This window comes from Pan troglodytes, chromosome 8 (assembly GCF_028858775.2).
Source record: "Pan troglodytes isolate AG18354 chromosome 8, NHGRI_mPanTro3-v2.0_pri, whole genome shotgun sequence".
NCBI classification, from domain to species: domain Eukaryota; kingdom Metazoa; phylum Chordata; class Mammalia; order Primates; family Hominidae; genus Pan; species Pan troglodytes.
In genome coordinates, this window is record NC_072406.2 from 82,512,886 (window position 1) to 82,535,704 (window position 22,819).

The following is a 22,819-nucleotide window of genomic DNA, read 5'->3' on the forward strand; positions in this document are numbered from 1 at the left end:
TTGGGCATGGTGGTGCCCACCTGTAGTCCCAGCTACTCGGGAGGCTGAGACAGAAGAGTCACTTGAACCTGGGAGGTGGAGGTTGCAGTGAGCCAAGATCACACCACTGCACTCCAACCTGGGTGACAGAGCGAGACTCTGCGTCAAAAACAAAAAAACAGAAAACAAAAAAACCCAAACCACATACCAGTGCCTGCCTGGTGCTGATAAACACTAGGAGCTCCAGGGGTGCTCCTGCTTGGACCTAACGCAGCTCAGCTATGTCCCTTTTCTCAGGCACGGATCGAGCCTGCCTGGCCTGGAGACACAGTCAGAGCACGGCCTGGCTGCTCATGGGCTGGAGAGGTTTTCCTGCCCAGTTGCCTGAGTCACGCTCTTCCCCCAGGCCCGCCCTTCCTGCCCTTCACATCTGGTTCAGGGCTCTGCCGAGGCCTTCTGGGGCAGGTGCCAATTATCGCTCAGGAACTGCTGCTCGCTTCCCAGGGCTGGCTTTCTGTGAAGGGATGGGCACATCTCATGTGAAGAACATACCCAAAGCGGGGCTCTGGGGTACAACATGGTATTTGGGTGAGACTACAATTAGAATCCTGTAGCCCCACACAGCTTCCCGTCCACATTATTCCTCCATCTTTCCCAGCATAACAGTACTAGTCCTGGAAACTCTTGCCCAGGAAGAAAAAGTTGTAAATAACTTTACTGTTCGTTCCAAGAGCTTTCTGAAGGAATCATTTAAAGCAACAGCAAACTGATCAACTCTTAATCGCATCAAAAGAGAGTTTACACACCAAGACTCTTTGAACCCTTTGCCTCAAAATCCCCCTTTGCTGTGTCCACCGATCCTAAACTATGTCCTGATCTTTACCCAATCCTAATCGAGGCTTCCTTCTCTGCATTGAAAGTCCCACCTAAAACCAAACTCTGAAATCTCTCATCACTTCCTGACTGTCTTCCCAAGTCTGACACGCTAGGAAAACTGTCAAGTTCGAGCAGGAAAAGTAGAATCAGCTTCACCTGATTAACAGGTGGATCTGGTGATGTTTTCGGTGAGGCATCCTTCAACAGAAAACTACACAGGTGGGAGTCCTCTCTCTGACCTCTGACCTTTGGGGTGAGGGAGGCCAGCGGCCTGAGTCCAGGCTAATCCACAGGGGACAGTTATAAGTGATCACAGGGCCTTCAGGAGCTGAGAAATAGTGACCATATGAGTTCTGGAAAGGCCCTTAGGGGTCTTCTGGTTTAGCCCCTTAGTTTTACAGACAGGAAACAGGGCCTGGAGAGGAAAAGAGATTTATCCAAATCACAAAGCTAGCTAGGATTGTTATAGGGATTAAATGAGTTAATAGCTATAATGCACTAAGACACTGCCTAGTACCCACTAAGCTCTATGTGTGTTTGTTAAATAAAAATAATTGGGCCAGGCGCAGTGGCTCACACTTGTAATCCCAGCACTTTGGGAGGCCGAGGCGGGTGGATCACCTGAGGTCAGGAGTTCAAGACCAGCCTGACAAACATAGCGAAACTCCATTTCTACTAAAAATACAAAATTAGCCAGGCATGGTGGTGGGCGCCTATAATCCCAGCTACTTGGGAGGTTGAGGCAAGAGAATCTCTTGAACTGGGAGGTAGAGGTTGCAGTGAGCCGAGATCACGCCATTGCACTCCAGCCTGGGCAACAATAGTGAAACTCCATCTCAAATAGTAATAATAATAATAATAATTAGAAACAATGGAGCATCTGGACTAAAACTCAAGGCAAACTTAAGCTGGCCTCTCAGACTTAAAAAAAGCAAAACCTGACTTTAACATTGAACCCAGAGCAGTAGTTGTCTAACTTCAGCAGGCATTGGAACCACATGGAGTACTTGTTAAGAGTGCTGGGCCCCACCCCCGAGTTTCAGATTCTGCACATCTAGGGTGGAGTCAACTATTCGCATTTCTAACTAACTTCCTGGTGCTGCGGATGCTGCTGGACCAGAGATCCCTCTTTGAGAACCATGGACTCAGAGGAACAAATTACTAAGGGAATAATTTCTGGCACTGGTAAGAGAGAAATTTGGAGATAGTGGGTCTCTTCATCCTTTCCCAGATACACAGTCTCCCCCTGATGTTTAGCCATCCTGCAGTAACGCAGCTGGGGGGCACGCACCAATTCTGCTTGGCTGCACCTGTGCCCACCTGTGAATAATCCACGTTTCATCCAGTTCTAGCTTTCTTTACCTCGTGCTTTCAACAAGAGGGCACCCCTCTTGCATGTGGGCTGGTTTGATGCCCAGGCTATAGGAGGTCTGTACAGTGAGAATGAATCAAACACCAACCAGGCAGATGAAACCAATGCATTCTTTATTGCAGACTGAAGCTTAGGGGCTCACTCACTGTGAGCTCTGATTTGGGGGCGTCTGTGGCTGCCCACACTTTCCAAGACAGACAAGGGCAAACTCTCCAAGCAGAGGAGAAAACAACTTCCAGAAGCTGCCCCTTCAAAGGCCTGAGGTGAGGACCTGGGGCAGCAGGCAGCTTGGCATGCAGGGGTTAACCAGAAAGGCCAGGTCTGGAGGGCTGGGCACACCTAACCCTCATCTCCTGGTGACTGCAGGTCACACTCTCTTCTTCAGGAGTGCCATGCAGACTCCAGAACAATCTAACAGGCCAAGTGTCTCCCAGGGTGGGTTAGGGAGGAGGCTGAGCACAGGCTCAGATCCCTGGAAGTGGCAGGGAGAGAACTAAGAGAAACTTCACCCTCTGCTCGGAGGACATCCCCAGCCTAGGTCCTTGCTTCTCAAACTCTAAAGTGCTTATAGGAATCAGCTGGGGGTCTTGCTAAAATGCAGGGTCTGAGTCGGGAGGTACAGGGTGAGGCCTAGACTCTGCATTCCTAACAAGCTCCCAGGTGTCACTGCCGCTGCTGGTCCACAGACCACACTTTGAGTTGCAAGGCTCTGGTCATACATTGTGTTTGTGCACATCAGAGAAGGATGCCTCTTCTTCAACAAGGAGAAACCCTACTCCAGGGCACAAGGCAGGTGGGGCCAGTGCAGCCTGCACAGGACTTCAGCCCCCACTTGCCCCCAACACCCACAGATGAACTCGGTAGCTCTGGAGATCCTGTCTTGACCTCCTCATCCTGAAAACCCTTTGCCCAGAGTTTGACCAACCAGGCCTTGGGATATGAGCAGAATGAACAGAGTCTCTTGAGATACTGAGCACTCAGTGATGGCCCAACAATGGCCCAACCTGTCAGTTCCTTCCCAAGAGACAAGAGACCTGGGCAGGGACGAGGGAACTGGGAGCATTCTGAGCAGGGATTACTGCTCTGAGCAGTGGTCTGAGCTCTCAACATCTTAGCCTTAGGAGTAGTAAAGTGGCCACTCGTCCACAGCACACAGGATTTGGATGGCCTGGCTTTGCCTCAAGCCCTGGGGCCTCAGGTGTCTCTGGAGATTCAAACAAAGGTGCAGATCAGGTGGGGTCTGGGGCACTGAGTCGGCTTGCTCCACAGATGAGGAGAAGGTGGGAGGTAGATACCTGAGGACCAAGCAGTCAAGGTTCTTCAAGCCACAGGAGTTCTCAGGAAGCAAGAGCCCCAGGCCCTCTCCTGGTAGGGGACCAACCATCCCCACTTGCCGGGTACTGTCCCAGTTTTAGCATTGAAAGTTTCATGTCCTGGGAAACCAGGACAGCTGGTCACCCTGTTGCCTGACCATACCCTAAGATGCCAGGTTGAGGGCCTCAAAAGAACTAGGTTATCAGGGCTTTGGGCGTTGGCCTGGGAGCTGGCTGGCTACAAATCCCGTGGTCCACATCGCCTTCTGCCCCCAGGAGGCCATGACAAGGCAGCCAGGCTGCTGCTGGACCGGACAGTGGTGAGGGTGGCCATCTAATCACTTTAGACCAGAGCTGCAGGTGTAATTGACTCTGCTGTTCTCTGGGCCACCTCTCCCGCAGCTCAGGAGTGATGCTAGAGGGACGGAGCACTCAGGACTTCCCACCCTGCCAATTTGTTAACTGTGGGGAATGACAGAGCTGACGTGACTTGCTCCCCATTCCCAGCCTGCTGGTCCTCGGGCTCCTACATGAATGTTCTTGCCCTGCAGCAGTGCCAGCCCATATTCCCACCACAGCTCTCCCAGGACTCCTAGTTCAGGTTCCCACCAGTCCAGGGACCACAGGACTGAAGACCGGGCCCTGCGGAGGGCCGCATCCAGGTCAGTTCTCAGGAAGCAATAAATAGATGGAGGCTGTCTTCTCTTCTCAGGGCAGCAACTGGCTCTCAGCACTAAAAACAAGGCCTCAAACCCGCAGGGGCTCAGAAAATACCCAGCAATGCCCACCTGTGCCTGCTGATCTGGAGGTAACTTGGAGGCACGTACTGCTTAAAAACCTCCAGGGAGCCCAAAGGAGGGAAAGGGTCCTTTTTTTTTTCAAGTGACAAGGCTCAGAGAGGGCAGGAGATCTGCCTGAGTTTGCACAGCAGCTGTGAGTGCCGAGTCCAGGCTGCAGGCCCCACCTTGCCTCTTCCCTTGGGCATTCCAGAGCCCACTACTGCTGTAAGCTATCTATCCAGACCAGCTGCACCCCACCCACCACGTGCTGCTCAGCCCACCCGCCCCCAGCCCCCAGGCTTGGCCTCCCATGGGCCTCCCTCCCTTCCAGGGTTCCAGGCCTGTGGCCTCTGTCCCTTGCTGGGTGGGCATGAGGAGGGTGGCCTAAGGCAGGGGGGCTCTTGCGCCTTCCGGAGACATGAGCATGTCAAACTTGATGAGCGGCGGGGCGATCACGCGCACCTCGGCGTTGAGTGGGTTGAAGCGGAGGTTGATGCTGCGCAAGGCTGGCATGGCGGCCAGCTTCTCCACGGGCACATCTAGTGGGGACAGAATGGACAGGTTAGAGTGGTGGAGGCCAACCAGACAGAAAAGAAGGACAATGGGCCATGAGGACTCTGAGCACCTGATGGTGAGGGGCAGCTCTCCATTGCCCACTGCACGTGGGCTCAGCTCCTGGTGCCCAGCCCTGTGCGAAGGGCCATCGGGCCCACCAGGATATAACAACCACATGGAGGAGAGCATCCTAAAAAATAAGAATCAACTGCTTCAAAAAGTTAAACGTAGGACTGCCATACAACCCAGCAATTTTACTCCTAGGTAGAACTGAAAGGATTAAAAACAGGCATTCAAACAAATAATTTTACACAAATGTTCATAGCAGCACTATTTATAATAGTCAAATGTCCACCAATAGATGAATGGATAAACAACATGATATATACTATGTTGTCCATATATATATGATATATGGAATACTATGTAGCCTTTTAAAGGAACGTGATTTCGATACAGGTTACAACATGAATGAACCTTGAAAACATTGTGCTAGGCCAGTCGTGGTGGCTCACGCCTGTAATCCCAGCACTTTGGGAGGGTGAGGCGGGTGGATCACGAGGTCAGGATTTCAAGACCTGCCTGGCCAAGCTGGTGAAACCCCATCTCTACTAAAAATACAAAAACATTAGCCGGGCATGGTGGTGGGTGCTTGTAATCCCAGCTACTTGGGAGGCTGTGGCAGAGAATTGCTTGAACCCACGAGGCGGAGGTTGCAGTGAGGGGAAATCGCACCACTGCACTCCAGCCTGGGCGACAAAGCAAAGCTCTGTCTCAAAAAAAAAAAAGAGAAAATATTGTGCTAAAGAAAGAAGGCAGGCACAAAAAGACAAATACCCTATGACTCCAGTTATGTGAGGTACATACAGTAGCTGAATTCATAGAAACAGAAAGTAGAACAGAGGTTCCCAGGGGCTAGGAGAAGGGGAAGTAGGGATTTATTGCTTAATAGCTACAGTTTCTGTTGGAGTGATGAAAATATTTTGGAAATAGATAGCGGTGATGGTTGCACAACATGGTGAAAGTAATTAATGCCACTGAGCTACAGTATGCTTTAAAATGGTTAAAATCAGCCAGGCTATAGTCTCAGCTAGTCAGGAGGCTGAGGCAGGAGAATTTCTTGAGCCCAGGAGTTCAAAGTCAGGATGGGCAACATAGTGAGACCCCAGTCTCTATTTCTTAAAAGAAAAAAAAAAGGTTAAAATGGCACATTTTGTTATATATATTTTATCACAATTAAAAAATAATGTAATATGCCAAAACCACTGAATTGCATATATTAAATGGGTGAATTGTATAGTATGTGTCAATAAAACTATTCAAAAACAAAGACTATTAAGTGCATAAAGAATATTTTTGCCAAGAGAGAGGAAGTCGCATACAGTGGCCTATGGAAATTCTTCTTAACTATGGGAATGCCACTCTATCATGCCATCTGCTCCATCATACCCCTAAAGAGTCCCTAAAGAAGCAGACATGACTATCTTGGGTCTATCTAAGGGAGGTTGGTTACAGTTTGAATTTATCAGGACTCCTGATAATGTGCCCTACCTATATCACTGCTCCATAAGAGCTATCTGGGAAGTTCCAGACTATATTGGATCATCACTATGCTGGATCATCACTTAGAGATGGAATGTCCTCTGGAATCAAAACAAACATATCTCCTGTCCCAGCTCTAGTTTCCAAAATTTAACGTGTAGAATTTGGAAATCAAGTTTCAAGCTGTCATCCACCTAACTTACATAAGATACTAGGGCATTTTCCAACACTCATCAAAAATGCCACAGTGTAATAAATATAAAGATAGTAGTGATCTATAATTAATTCCAGGTCCAATATTCTCAGTTATAACTGAAGACGCAGCACAGCCTAGTGTCATAGACATGAAATTTAAGACAGCCCTAAGCTGATGCCCCAGCTTTACCACCTAAAAATTTGTATTACTTCCCGTACCTTGTTTTCCCAATCTTGAAAATGGACATAACTAATATTTCCTCAAACAGAATTAAATTGGGGAGCAACTGCTTAAAGGATATGGGGACTCCTTTGGGGTGACAGAAGTATTTTGGAATTAGATAGAGGTGATGATTGCACAACACTGTGAATGTCCTCAATGCCAATGAATTATACACTTTATGTGGTTAATTTAAGTGGTTAATTTTATGTTATGTGAATTTCGCCTCAGTTTTTTTTTTTAAAGGACCAGAATAAGGCAGCAGCTATACTAACACTTGGTAACCTGTTACAGTTCCTCCCACCTAACCTTTAGGATCACCCGGACAACACTAGGAGGCTTGCCCTCGACGCGTGCCCTGTGCAAGCTGAGGCTCCGGCTGCATCCGCTCTTCCCCGATCCAATTCCGTGAGCAGCCGGATCCCAGAAAACCTCCCACCCCAGCACAGGACGGGGCCAGACCTCATCCCATGCAGTCCTACACAACCTCAGGCCGATAGTGATGGCAAGAGCCAGCTCCTGTCCTCTCCTAGGCACAAAATATTGCCCACAGTCGGGGGCTTTTTGTTTTTGTGGTTGTTTTGTGTTTAATTTTAGAACACACTAATGGATATTATACACATATTTTACTTTAGGCAAATGGTACTGTGCTATATAGATATCAGGCCACTTCTTTATATATATATATATTTTTTTTTTCTTTTTTTTTACTAAGCACCAATAACAATCTTTTTTAAATATTATTTTTAATTTTTAATTGTGGTAAAATACAAACAAATTTACCATACTAACCATTTTTAGGTGTACAGTTCAGCAGCATGGACACATTCACGTTGTTTTACAACCAATCTCCAGAACTCGATCTTGCAAAACTGAAACTCTATACCCATTTAAACAAAAACTCCCCATCCCTCCCTCCTCCCAGCACCTGGCAACCACCATGAATTTGACTACTCTAGGTACCTCATATAAGTGGAATCATATAGTATTTGCCTTTTTGTGATGGGCTTATGCCACTGAGCATAATGTCCTCAAGGCTCATCCACATTATGGCACGTGGCATTGATAATGCAGGATTATTCAGCCTTAAAAAGGAAGAAATGCCAGCCACGGTGGCTCACACCGGTAATCCCAGCACTTTGGGAGGCCAAGGCAGGTGGATCACCTGAGGTCAGGAGTTCGAGACCAGCCTGACCAACACAGTGAAACCCTGTCTCTACTAAATACAAAAAATTAGCCGGGTGTGGTGGCACATGCCTGTAATCCCAGCTACTTGGGAGGCTGAGGCAGGAGAATCTCTTGAACCTGGGAGGTGGAGGTTGCAGTGAGCCGAGATCACACCACTGCACTCCAGCCTGGGCAACAAGAGCGAAACTCTATCTAAATAAATAAATAATAAAAAGGAAGAAACTTCAGACACATGTCATAACGTGAATGAACCTTGAGGTTCACCTGTCCATGGTCACTTGAGTTGTTCCCATCGCTTGGCTATGATGAACAATGCTGCTAAGAACATGAGTGCGCCAATATCTCTTCGAGACCCTGCTTTCCATTCTTCTGGGTATATATGTGATGTATACCCAGATGTATGAGACCCCCACCCAGATAAAAATAGAAAACATTTCAAGAACCCCCAAAAGGGTTCCCTTGTGCCCCTTTCCAGTTTATACCCTCTGATCTTCTTCATCATTAATTTGGTCTATTCCTGAACTTCATACAAATGGAACCACATAGCATGGGCCACGCTTTTATTCAAATGTCTTTAGGACTTTCAGTTTCAGAAGTCTTAAATTTTTTTACTCAGAAAAGTTGAATATTATTGTCTTAAGTCTCTTCCCCCCTCCTTTTTTCCTTTGGAAATAATTTCAAATGTATAAAATGTTGCAAAACTAAAAATAAAAACTAGCAAAAATACCAGATGACCATTAGCTAGATTTGCCAATTTTTTTTTTTTTTTTTTTTTGAGATGGAGTCTCGCTCTGTCACCCAGGCTGGAGTGCAGTGGCGTGATCTCGGCTCACTGCAAGCTCCGCCTCCCGGGTTCACGCCATTCTCCTGCCTCAGCCTCCCAAATAGCTGGGACTACAGGTGCCCACCACCACGCCCGGCTAATTTTTTATATTTTTAGTAGAGACGGGATTTCACCGTGTTAGCCAGGATGGTCTCAATCTCCTGACCTTGTGATCTGCCCACCTCTGCCTCCCAAAGTGCTGGGATTCCAGGCGTGAGCCACTGCGCCCGACCTAGATTCGCCAATTGTTATCATTTTATCCTATTTGCTCTATCATTTGTGCATGCATTTTCTGTCTCTCTCTCTCTCTCTCTCCCCCACCCCACACACACACACGCTTTTTTTCTGAATCATTTGAGTGTACCATACATACGTCATGGCCCTCAGTGTGTATTTCCTAGGAATTGGGACATTCTCTTACATAACCACAGTGCAGTTAAGGGTTCCAGGTATTCACATTGATAGAATGTGTATCTAACCCATGGCCCACAGTTCAGTGTGGTCAGGTGCCCTAACATCCTGTACAGCACTTCCCCCTCTAGTACCAGAGCCAGTCTGGAATCAAGGATTGCATTTACTTCTAACTCTTTGGGCCCCTTTGTCTTTTATGACATTGATTTTGGAGGAGTAGTGCACTACCCCCTTCCCTTTTTAAAAGTTCCTCATTTTGTGTTTGTCTGGTGTTTCTTCACGATTCAACCAAGACTTCGCATCCTCAGCTGAAGACTGCACAGGTGCATGTCCTTCCTGGGGTATCACATCAGAGGCACACCAAATTCATTTCTATTGTTACTTTTGATCACTTGATCAATGTGTAACTTGCTTTCTCCACTATATAATTACTATTGTGTGCTTTTTTTCTCCCTTGCATCTAACAAGAAGTCTGTGGGGACACATCTTAAGAGCGTGCAAATATCCTAAATGTTGGTTCTCACCAACATTTAGCATTCATCACTCTTAGACTTAGCATCCACTAAAGATTCTTACCTGACCTGATCTTTATGATGGCTGCAAAATGATTTCCTAATGTCAACAGTCCTCAGTATTCTACTTCTCTTCCATGTATCTATTATCAATATAGACTCCTATGTTTCTAGTGATTTACAATTCATTATTGGACTTCATTATTCTGATGCTCAAATTGTCCAGATTTGACCACTGGGAGCCCCTTTGGCCTGGCTCCTGTATCTTTTGACATGGCTCCAGCACTTTTTGGATGCACTGCCTGAATTTCTAGGAAGACACGTCTTGAGCCTTCCCTGTTCCCAGCCCTGGAATCAGCCACTTCTCCAAGAAGTCCTGGTTCCTTTCAATGGGGAAGAGTATTAGTGCCCAATAGTAAGTGTGACTGACTAAGCCGTGTTTTACATTCCATCCACGAGGACTGTGTACATCGAATCCATCTGCTTTTGACTGCTGCTTAGTATACCATGCTGTGCACCCACCACACTGTACCTCTCTACTCTGCCAGCAATGACACCCAGGTGGCCTCTATCTGTCCTTAGGAGCCAATGTGGGAAAGTCTTTGGATATATGCCCAGGAGCAAGACTGATTGCTCTGTCAATGAATATGTGTATATACCTCCACTAACTGCTCTCTAGAATTCCTGTTGAATCTCCCAGGAGCTTCCTATCCTGCACCCCCAACAAAGGCTTTCAAAGAGGCTGCTGACCCGTCCTGAGAGAAAGAGCTTCCTGGAGATGTTCTCAAATTGCTTCTAGAATCTTCCAGGCCTCCTTGTTCTGCTGTGGGTCACAGCATAGAACAAATCTATCCCTTCTTGTCCATGACACTGCTGAAGCCTGGAGCTTAGAAAACACCACCACCTTATTTAGGCAAAGGCCCCCAGATCCTTCGCTTCACATGATAGTTGAGAGTGGGTGGGTAGTGGTTATTAAGATAAACAAGCTCTGGAGTCAGAAGGATACGCCCGGCTTTCCAGTGACTGTGGTGCCTCAGGCAGGATCCCTGCACCTGAGCTTTCTCATCTGTAAAATGGAGTCATACTGCTCACCTTGCAGGGAGGTCCCAGAAGTCGACAAGATGCCTGCATCCAGTACAACAGCACAGTGCTCCAGCAACATGTGTCCAGCTAGTGCAGGTTCCCTGCTCCCTGTCACTGGTCTGGGGCCTGCATCCGCTGAGCAGCAGCCCAGATGCCTGGGGATAAGCCCACAGAGTTTGGCCAGCAGAGTCTCAGCCTGAGTTCACCACCCAGATAACCCAGATGTCGGCTCACATAGAAAGGAACAAGGGTTGAGCCTCAGATGTCTCCTAAAAGCACTGTGGCTCCCGGAGTCCCTCACCACCACTCATAGAAGGCCAAAGCCCCAGATTTGGCCTCCGCTGAGAGCACCAACAAGAAAGTTCCTGGACATACTGATATTCATAGGCCATTGACAAGAAGCTGTACAGATCATGGCAGAGAGACCACAGGAGGTAGGAGGGTCCTGAAAGTTGCGAAAACCCAGGCTCAGTGGGAGGAAGTAATTTTGCCTGGGGTCACCCAGCCAGTGGGTAGCAAGGCTGACACCGAGACGGAGAAGACTCTTGACCACAGAGAAGCGCTATGCAGGAGTCCCCGGGCCCCGTAAACTGGCAGCCAGGTTCCCTAACGGGAGGAGCTTGCCTACCCTTAGACTCTGGGGTGACCTGGCCTCTCAGTTCCCTGAAGGCAGGCTCTGCGTATGAGACCAGGGGCCCAGTCCACGGCCTTGAATGCTGGGGGACACAGGAATTGCTTACTCCAGGAGCTGTGTCCCCAATAAGAAGACTGGCTATAGGGCAGCCGGGGTTGGGGGGTGTGGCAGGGAGGGGCTGGTCATCACCTGCCTGGAGTAGGAACCATGTGACAGGCGAGTGAGCCAGCAAGGAGGGGTGGGAGAGGCCAGGAGTCCAGGGCAAATGGAGGCTCAGACAGGAAAAGACGCAGAGACAGGCTGTTTTCAGAAGGCAGGGTTATAAGCAGACATGACTCCTCGGAGAAGAGGAAAAGAAAGAACAAGTGCTAGGAGTGCCCACTCACCTCCTTCGCTTTCTCTGGAGCTCATGTGGGTACAAATGTCATACCACACAGCTGCCAGCAGCCTGGCCTCGCTCGTCCCAGCCTCTTGCTGGGTGTGGGGGCTAAAGAAAGGTGCTGCCTATGGTAGTTCTTGAGTCTCTTCTTTCAAGCAGGGCCCCCATTTTCCCTATTAATAATGGCTGGGAAGAAAAGGGCTAATTCCTTGGACTCTTGCACATCTTCACATTCAGGAGTTCTGTTGCAGCCATTCCCCAGCGGCACAGCCAGCAGCGTGGGCAGGGGTACAGATGCCATCCCCTCTGCCCCTGATCACCCAGAGTAAGAAAGACCCCTCGCACTTGGCTTTTATTTCATGGGGCATCAAACTCCATTGGACACAGGAGGAAATCAAGGCGCAAGGAGGTGGAGCACCTTTGTCTAAATGGGCCCAGCGAAGCGGGCTGCTTCTGGGAACTGATGTTTGAGGCCCTATGCTAGACAGTTCCTCACAATGACCCATTTCTCAGGTAAGAAAACTTGATTCTCAGTTTCTTGATGCCCAAAGTTGCCACGCCAGTAAGTGGTGGAGGCAGGACAGTTCCTGATCCCAGAGCCCATACACTTCAACCCACAACGCAGAGGGGCAAGGCCAAGGCCAGAACCTGGTCTCCTTGCACTGGCCCCTGGCCCCCAGAAGATAACAATGACAGGCAAGTTTCACTGAGCGATTCAGTAAGGACTGAAGCCCGGGCTAAGAGATCACAACCTCAGTTGTCAAGATATTCCCACTTGAGAAATGGTGGCTCAGAGCTGCTGTCACCCCTTCTCCCCATCCGCTACTGAAGACCACTGATCCTTCCCCAGTTTCTCCAGAGGAGGCTGAACAGGGGCTTGCTAAGGACCCTCCCTACTCTGGACTCCCGTGTCTCCTCTGTCCCTCACCTGGGAAGGCCAGTGGCCCACACAGTGGCTAGTACTTCTGAGGATGGGGGGGTCCCCCTGTCATGCTGCTGCCACAGGCTTGCTGGGCATGGCAGGAAGACCCACTGCAGCCCAGCCCCGGAACACATCCCCACGACTCCAGGCCTAGTGGGAGCGGCACTGCCGGGGTCTCGGCTTGCTGTTTCCACGTCTGCCACAGAGCTGGCCTCTCCAGGGTCTGTGGCATTCTCTGAACCACCCTACTGAAGGCCAGTAATAGCTTTCGCAGGCACAGAGCAGGGATTAGGTATAGCTCTTTCCCCTAATTTAACTGCAAAAGTCATTTGAGCAGCTTAGAGGAAGGAGCGATGGGACCATCAAACATGCCAAAGCTGGCAGAACCAACACATCAGAGCAGTCAAACTCGCAAGTGACAAGCCCAAGAAGGCAACTGGGAGTTTCTGGATAAAGCTGAAAGATCATTTATGCTCACAGCATCCTGACAAGAGAGGGAGATAGCTGGAGGCTGCAAAGGAGAATATGAAATGACCTGCATTTTGTGGATGGGGAAACTGAGGCTTGGAGAGGTTAAATAAATGTCCTGAGGCTAGACAGCCCAGTGGTCTCTGGACTTTGTTGTGGAGAGGAAAGGGACCTCCGCTTTGCCTTCAATACCATGGGCCATGCTCCCATCACCACTCACCACGTCCTGCTGCTCCTCAAATCCCAGCTCAAGGGTGGCTTCCTTTGCCACTCCCCTGCAACCCCCTCCAAACTCTCTGAACATTTTCTTTATACACACTCGTATCATGCACCATGCTCTGCAACCTGTGAATATGTCTGTTCACTCCTGTAAATGTGACACAAAGCACAGTGCTCACGGGTGCTCCATATCTGTTGGATGAATGAATGTCTAACCTTTTGAACTAGACCATGAGTCCCTTCAGGCTGAGACCACCCTGAGCTGGGCAAACAGCAGAATCGCCATCAATGCTGCTTAATCAACTCTGTGACTACAGCTACACTCAAGAGTTGGGGCCAATTCCCTGGCCTCACCCATTCTGTGCACATTTGCCAGTCAGGGCCAGGCCTCTGTGGACCAACACCATGATAAGACACTTATCCTAGTCTTCCCCTTTGACACTAGTAATCTAATTTAGAAAATGCAAAGATATTGATGAACAAAAGTAAAATCATCATGTCCCATCACCTAGAATGAATCACTATTAATGTCTTGGTATATGGCCTTCCCCACTGTTTAATGTGTTTGTGTATGTGTGTATATACACTCACATACCTATGTATTTCCAAATGGCCTCCCAGATAGCATGCTATGACATGCTGTTCTTCATGATATGCTGTAAATATCTTTTCAGGTTACAAATTGGTGACTTTCTATGGCTGCATCATAATCCATGGGATGGATGTACCACTTTGACTCCTGTTCCTGTTGTTGGACATCCAGGTTGTTTTCAACATTCCACTTTTTTTTTTTTTTTTTTTTTTTTTTGAGACAGAGTCTTGCTCTGTTGCACAGGCTGGGGTGCAATGGCGCAATCTCAGCTCACTGCAACCTCCACCTCCTGGGTTCAAGTGATTCTCCTGCCTCAGCCTCCCTGGGATTACAGGTGCACGCCACCACACCCAGCTAATTTTTGCATTTTTAGTAGAGATGGGATTTCACCATATTGGCCAGGCTGGTCTCGAACTCCTGACCTCAAGTGATCCGCCTGCCTCGGCCTCCCAAAGTGCTGGGATTACAGGCATGAGCCACTGCACTCGGCCTCCAACATTCCACTATTCCAGATAATGAGAGGCTTTGAGTCTACAGGGCATCCTGGGGTTACTTCTATCTCTTTGAGCCTATGACTGTAGAATGTAGGATGTGAGGTTCTAGAATCCTTTTATGAAGCCAGAGGAATGTCCCTTTAACTTTCCCATGGCCCCCAAGTGTGCGGGCTTCTGTTGCAAGGCCTCATGTCTTAGGTGAGGACTAAAGTCAAGGACTCAGTGGCCTATGGCAAGGCAAAAACCTCAAGCAGAATTAAACTATGCACTGGCTGGCCCTCCTCCCACTGTAGACAGCCACCCTGGACTCCCACCTATGTCTGTGGGAAGTTTAGAGTAATCAATAATAGTAGAAGCAGAGTGGGCAGTGTTTACACAAAATTACTTCCCTGAGGTCAGCTTGCCCCCGTCTCACTAATTGTTAGCAATATTGACAGGTAAACTTGTTTTACATCAGTGGAACCGGCTGAGAAGCAGGATGATTACAAACGATGGCTCCAGAATGCTTTCCTGGTCCAGTGTGGTGCCCACAGTGGGACCCTGTGAGAAGGAGGGGTCAGGACCTGGGGAAGTGTCAAGGGAGGTGAGCACCTAGCATAGAGGTAACCAGAATTGCTAGCTGGCCTCTGATTCCAGCATTGCTAGAGAATCCAGGCCAGCCCTAGCCCCACATCTCAGCCTCAAGGCAGCTCTGGTGCCTGGACACAAAAACAACCAAGATCAAGGACGCCTTGCTGTGCTGCGCTAAGCTGCATACACCCTCTCAAAATGCCACAAGAGACAAGCAAGCAGACTGTGGTAACCTGGCAGGGACAGGGGGTCATGCTGCAACAAGAAGGCTCCGGAGCCACACACACACATCTCTCAGACCACTCCACCACACCCTTCTGGGTGGAGTCAGGTGGGGACAGGGGCTGAGCCTTCCCTACCTCCACATGGTCCTGGACTGGGCATCCTGGCAGAGGTGGGGCAGAAGCAAATGGAAATAGAACAGCTCCAGCCCTCAGAGAGCCAGGAGCACACTGCACAGCCTTGACAATCCTGCAGGCTGAGTTCTAGCCTGCAGAAAAAGCTGGGTGGACTGGAGTTCTGAGTCTCCTGCTGACGATGGGCCATTTGGCAGGGTGAACAGGGCCAGGGACACAGGCCCTAATTTTGGCACTGCCATTTAAAGCTGTGCACCCTCAGCTAAGCCCCTTCACATCTCTGAACCACAACCTTTCATCTTTAAGACTGTCCTTCCACCTCATGATCTGTGGGGTGGGACCATCGGTGCTCTCCAGGGAGGAGGGGGCTAGTGAGGTGCAGGAAGTATGGCGGGCACCCCCATCAATAGGATGGGAAGCACGGGATGTTTTAAGAATCTACCAATAAACCTAGAGACATTTTTCTGTCCTTAAGTACGAGCTGCAGGGAAAGAAAAGCAAAGGAGAAAAACCTTTGGCTTTGATTCCTCCTCTGTGCCCCAGGTTGGCCAGCAAGGGTGGGCTAATGGGCATTGAGGGGGCCACCCACCACAGCCTTTCCCTCCAAAGAGTCCCCTGCACCCATATCTGACATGCAATCAAAGCCAGATCATAACAATTCTTTGCAAAAATGACTCAGTCTTCTTATTGGCCACTCTGGAGACAGCCAAATAAGCAGCTGAAACGGCTGGGCCCGTGCCTGACATTTATCCTCCCCGCCCTCTGCACCCTCCTCCTCCTTCTGCACTCCGGCCACTGGAAGGCCTATGCCTTCCCACAGGCTGCTCTCAGGCCTCTCTTAGTTCCTCTGCTTTGGTTAAGGTGCTCTGGGAAGAGCCTCAGAAAAGAATGACAATTTTGCTGTCCCCTCTCATGTGCCTGTGTTCCCTGCCTCCGAATTGGTGGTGCACACCTGGGGCAGAAGGGTTCATCAGAAGTTCTGGTCTAGCTCAGTGGTTCTATCTAGTTTGCACACTGGAATCATCTGGATAAAACTGCCTCTGCAAAAGTTATGACAGGGAGAGAAATCTGACATAGCTGACTCCATCTTGCTTCTAGCCTCACAAGCTGTCCTTGATGATTCTTGAGCATAAGCCAAGCTAACTATGGGAGGAATTTGTTTATAGTTCAACCTTAAAACAAAGACAATACCAGCCCCTTCCCAAAACGAATTCCCTCCTTGCTCAGGGACCACCTTTGTAATAAAACTAACAAGTTAGCCACAAGGTTAGAATTATGCTTTGGAAGTCATGTAGCCAGGGATCACAAGATTCCTAACCTTCCCAACTGCTCCTACAGATAACATCACAACTGTAAAACGTATGATTGGTGTTTGAGGTATCTTTCAGACTCTGCATTCTGATAAACCAGCTGGCACCACCTGGACCGGTATATTAGTCCATTTTTAGGCTGCTGATAAAGACATACCAGAGGCTGGGTAACTTATAAAGAAAAAGAGGTTTAATGGACTCACAATCATGGCAGAAGGTGAAAGGCATGTCTTACATGGTAGCAGGCAAGACAGAATGAGAGCCAGGTGAAAGGGGAAACCCTTTATAAAACCATCAGATCTCGTGAGACTTATTCATTACCACGAGAAAAGTATGGGGGAAACCACCCCCATGATTCAATTATCTCCCACTGGGTCCCTCCCACAACACATGGGAATTATGGGAGCTACAATTCAAGATGAGATTTGGGTGGGGACACAGCCAAACCATATCAACCAGTAACCATACCAAGAAACTGGCTCAGCTGATCTTGTGACCCCCAACCCAGGAACTGACTCAGTGCAAGAAGACAGCTTCAACCCCCTATGACTTTATCCCCAACCCAACCAATCAGCACTCCCCATTCCCTAGCCCCCTGCCTGACAAACTATCCTTGAAAAATTCTAACCTCTAAATTCTCAAGAAGGTTGACTTGAGAATTCTCTCCCATCCTCTGGCTTGGCTGGCCTTGTGATTATTAAACTCTTTCTTTGCTGCAAAACCTGCTGTTCTCAGTGAATTTGCTTTCCTGGGCAGCAGGCAAGAAGAAACCATTGGGCAACTACATTGAGAGCTTTAAAAAATCATGAAGCCCGAATCCCACCATCAGAGACTCTGATTTAATTGGCATGGGGTGTGATCAGGACATGGAGTTTTAAAAGCCTGCCCAATGATTTGAATGCACAGATAGTTTGAGCATTGCTGGTCTTCTCGGTGAAGATTAATGAGAGAATCTGGTGAAAACTTTTGCAAAGTACTTCCATTCTGGGTGCCACCCTCCCCTGACTTGCAGAGTTGACCGGAGCTAGCAGGAGCGGGGCTGACTGCCTACCTGGCCTAGGGAAACCTGCCTCATTACCTTATACTGTTCTTTCTACAAAGAGGTTTCCTTCCAACCAAAATTATGCACTTCAGCCATAATGTTCCTGTGGCTTTCTATCCCCCTAGAGCTATGTGCAAAAATCTCCCGTGCAAAGCACTGTCTGAATAGCTGGGACTCTGCAGCAAGACTACTTGGGTTGGAATCCTGGCTCAGATGGAGTGACCTTGGCCAAGTTATTTAATCTCCCTGTGCCTCGGTTTCCTCACCTGAGGAGAATAACAGTATCTGCCTCATAAGGTTGTCATGAGGATTAAACAAGAGCATCCTTGAAAAGTGCTTAGAGAAGAGCTGGGTGTGCAGCAAATGGTCACTAGTGCACGGGACAATGCCAGGAGCTCCATGAGAGCAGGGAGTGTGTTTGTTCTATTTGAGTCTCCAGCTCGGTGCAGCTCAGCTCCAGCACAAAGTAAATCACTTAGTTAAAAACAGCAACTGGTGAATGAAGGAACATTTCCCAAATGCCCAAATTCAAAAGTGTCCCCAGAGGGTTGACAAGAATTGCATGCCACATTCTGGACTGAAATAGAGTTATAATTAAGCATTAATTGGGCTGCACTTTGGCCCACTTCCTTGTTGCTGAAAGTCACACAGCACAAGATCCTGACCTTGTGTATCCCAGTTGTTCCTGTAGATAGGATTTCTGACTTTAGGGTCCAAAGACTGTTTACAAATTGGTTCACAACCCCGTTGTTCCTATAGACGGGATTGCTAACATTAGAATCATCAACTTTTGCTGTAGGATAGCTTAAGATGTTTTTCAGATCCCCAATTTCAGCAACCAGTTTGGAGACGCCCCCCAACAGAGGATCAGGGTCAGCATGAAAGCACAGCTGCTTCCTCTCCCTTTCCCATGACCTCACCCTGCTCTTTTCCACCCATCAGTGATCTCCACGCTTCAGCCCACTCCCAAACTGTTAAAAACTCTAATTCCAAATTCCTTGGGGTGATAGATTTGAGGTATCCTCTCATGTCTTCGTTCAGTGACCCTATGATGAAACCTCTTTCTCTGCTGCAACCCAGTGTCTCGGCGTACTGACTTGCTGAGTGCATCAGGCAACAAACCCATTATGGTTACATACCCATGTCCATATCCCCACAAGCCTTTTATTCCTTGGATAAGGCATCCTTGCAAAGCTGGGCTTGGAGATCAGGGCATCAGGCGGCTCTCCAGCACTCTGGACAGAGACAGGGACAGGTAGTAGTGGAGAGTGGCAGTAAATGGAGCCTGGAAGCCTTTTGTTGTGTTCTATTTTTTAATTTAATTTTATTTATTTTTTTCTTTTGAGACATAGTCTGGCTCTGTCACCCAGGCTGGAGTGCAGTGGTGCAATCTTGGCTAACTGCAACCTCCGCTTCCTGGGTTCAAGCAATTTTCCCGCCTCAGCCTCCCGAGTAGCTGGGACTACAGGTGCATGCCACCACACCTGGCTAATTTTTGTATTTTTAGTAGAGATGGGGTTTCACCACATCGGCCAGGCCAGACTCAAACTCCTGACCTCAAGTGATCCACCTACCTCAGCATCCCAAAGTCCTGGGATTACAGGCGTGAGCCACTGCGCCCGGCCCTTTTCTTGTGTTTTAAACAAGGGTCAAAGAACTTCTTGCTGTTGGCCTGTGTGCTACCAGCAGAGCACCAACAGTATCCTGGACAGTTGGAGGTTTTGGTTCATCCAGGTTTCACCACACAGTGGTTGGCACAGAGAATGCCATTTGGGCAAAGACCAAGTGTGTGGCTTGCTACTTCCCTGCAGGTGGACACAAGTGGAGCAGGGGCTGCAAACAGGAGCTTCCTGCACCCTCGTGTCTGGGGGCCATGCCTAATTTGCATTAATTGCTGTTGACACCTGTTTGTTTAATCCCAACCTCTCCCTCGGTGCGGCTGCACAGCTGGCAAGCGCTCCTTGCACTGTTTGTCTAATGACCACCTCCTAAGTGCTTGCTAACACAATCGATGCCTGCACCTACTGCTCAATGCCTGGTGAGCACAACTCAGAGCTCTGCAGACACCAAGCAAGGGCATGCGGGGCAGAAGGCATGAAGCTGCTGGGCATGCAGGCAAGAAGCTACCACCTCGGAGGGCAAGTCATCCTGTCATGGGACTTGTGACACTCAGCGCATAGAGGTCAGGGCAAGGGTCAGACTCTGGAAAGCTGGCTGTGTTCAGGGGGCAATCTGAACTCCATGCCCAGGGAGGGAACAAATCAACATCCCTCCAGATGGGCTTGGAGCCCCAGATCCAGGGGCAGGAGAGAAGTGCCACAGGTTTGACATTGTCCTCCCAGATGTGCCAGCCCAGAGGGTCCCTGCCTAGTCCAATCCTTGTCAGGCGTGAAGGCTATGCATCATGATTGCTCCCTCTTCTAGATACTAAGTGGCCATCTCAAATCCCTTTTAAAGATGTGGTAAGGAAGAGAGGGAGGGAGGGAAAGAGGAAGGACCCCCTGCCACCCCAGCACTGTCAGTACCTTGCAGCCAGCCTGCTGTTCTGCACTGCCCAGTTACTGGCTCTAATCTTTCCATGCTACACCAGGGTCACTCTGAGATCTTGCCCAACTCATTGAGGTCTTGCCCAACTCTAACAGACCATGATTACATTCCACAAGCCCTCACCTGAGCTGCCCCTTACATTCTTAGAGAGCAACTACCACCACACAGAGAGCTCACTGCATGTCAGCATGGTTCAAAGTGCACTGCATATACTGACTCATTTAATCCACTATTATTTAATCCAGTATCGTCCAGAGAAGGAAATGGAGATACCAAGAGATTGAACAACTTGCTGGAAACATAAACCCACATTTCCTTGATCCCCTGCAGTTAGGGTCGGCCAGTCAGTGCCCCAGAGGGGGCAGGGTGTGGGTTTCTGTCTCAGCATCCCAGGGTCCAGGCCCCCTGCAGTGGCCTCCCAATCCCTACCTGGCAGTCCTGCAAAATAACCTGAGCTCACCAGTTCCACGGTGGCCTCCTGCTCTCCCCTTCCTGACTATGGGAGGGACTAACTCACCTGGAGGATTCATCAGCGGTGTTCTGAGAGTAATGGTTGGCAGCCCAGCCTGCAGCCACTGCCAAAGCCTTCCAGGCTTTTGTGAGAACCTAAGTCCCCATGAAAATCCCTTTTTACTTAAAATGCCCACATGGTTTCTGTTTCCCGTACTTCCTGATCAGTGTCTGGGAGATTAGGGGAAGCACAGTGGGGGAAGGCGCTTTATAACCGGGAGGTATCAGGCATGGGAAGGTTAGTCATAATTATCTACCAACCAGGACGTAGAGGGGCCCCTTTACATATGCAGACACTTCAATGGGGGGAGGGTCAACAATCCCCTTGAAGTCCATGAAGGATTTTATGCTTTATAAAATGCGGTGTGTGCATTAATTTCATCTTATCCTCTGGAAAGGGCTGTGAGGACTATCTTCCTATTTTTCAGATTGGAAACTTGAGTCTCTGTTTCCAGTTAATCGACCTCACACAGATGGTGTTGAAGCTGGGACTCAGACACAGACCTGCAGCCTCCCCACACAACGTCCTTTCCATCATCCTTACAGTGGTAAGTGGGGGATTCCTCACCTGTCAGCTGCCTTCTCTGCAGAAATTATTTGTCCCCACTCTGTGAGCCACAATGGGACCCAAGACTGAGACCTGAAATGACAGAGCAGCATGCTTCCAGGTGTGTGTATGGGGAGAAGGAGGGGTGGGGTGGGCTCTGGGGGACTGGGGAGGGCGTGCCACAACTCTGCTGGGGGCTGGACGCTCAGAATCTTCCAGAAGACCAACTGTGGCAAACCTTCCCTGGCCAGCTGCCTCTAGCCCTGGACCCTGCAGCCATTGGTTAGCTTTCATCATACCTCTGAACAGTGCCCTCTGGCTCCTCTGTCCTGGCCCCTGGGTGCATGCAAGAAGTATATGCAACAAGTGGCCCCATGGGTTAGAGGGCAAGGAGTGAGCGGGCAGCATGTGGTCAGGACTCTAGGTGGGCTGAGCGGCAGGAGGTAGGCCGAGGCAAGAGGTGATCACAGTGACGCTGCCTCCAGCCCCGATTCTAGTGGGTGGCAGTGTCCTCCCCACTCTGCAGATGAGGAAACGGAAGGTTGCAGAGAGGAGGAGGCCTGCTCATGCTAATGATGTGTGTGGGGCTTCAGATCTTTGCCTTTCTGACTATAAAACTCTGAGAAGCCAAGATTAAGGGAGGGAGAACAGGCAAGAGTTGAATGTGGAAAGTGGTCAGGATTGAGCAGAGTTTGATTCAGAGGCTCTCTACCCTGCAGGGGAGCTGCCACAGGTCATCAGGAGAGAAGCAGAAGGAGGTGTAAGAGGGAGCCCTGGCTTCTGCTTCTGCTTCTGTTTTCACCATGGGAGTCTCCCTTTCTTTTTTCCTTCTCTCTTTTTTTTTTTTAATTGTTGTTGCTGTTGTTGAGACAAGGTCTCCCTCTGTCACCCAGACTGGAGTACAGTGGTGCAATCATAGTTCATTGCAGCCTTGAACTCCTGGGCTCAAGTACTCCTCTTGCTTCAGTCTCCTGAGTAGCTGGGACTACAGGTATGCACCACCATGCCTGGCTAATGTTTTTTTTAAAATTTTTTGTAGAGATGGGGGCCTCACTATGTTGCTCAGGCTGGTTTTGAACTCCCAGCCTCAAGCGATCCTCCTGCCATGGCCTCATAAAGTGCTGGGATTACAGGCGTGAGCCCCCAGGTCCAGTCAGGCGTCTCCCTCTCTGTGTCATCCAGGCTGAAGACAGGCAGTCAGTCCCAGGGGACACTGAGAAGCCTTTTGTGACCAGGGTTCAATCTGCCTCGTGAGCCCAGAGGAAGTTCTGAGGGCAGCTGGCACTGGCAGGTCAAGGCACCCTCCCTGGCAAGCTGGGAGGTCTGAAGCCTCCCACTATGCCACTGTCTGGCCTGGCAGGAGGCAGAGCTTTGGGTCCAG

General features: G+C 49.2%; 1 protein-coding gene across 12 annotated transcripts in view; it reads right to left on the reverse strand.

Moving 5' to 3' along the window:
* Positions 1-2,323: 2,323 nt before the first annotated feature.
* The window catches only part of LRRC20 (leucine rich repeat containing 20), an 85,636-nt gene continuing 65,140 nt past the window's right edge, over positions 2,324-22,819 (reverse strand). For all 12 annotated transcript variants that reach the window (XM_001171016.6, XM_001171096.6, XM_001171118.6 and 9 more), the window contains one exon: positions 2,324-4,858. In XM_001171016.6, the coding sequence (XP_001171016.1) occupies positions 4,704-4,858 (155 nt within the window). In that variant the 3' untranslated portion in view covers positions 2,324-4,703. The remainder of the gene's footprint in view (positions 4,859-22,819) is intronic.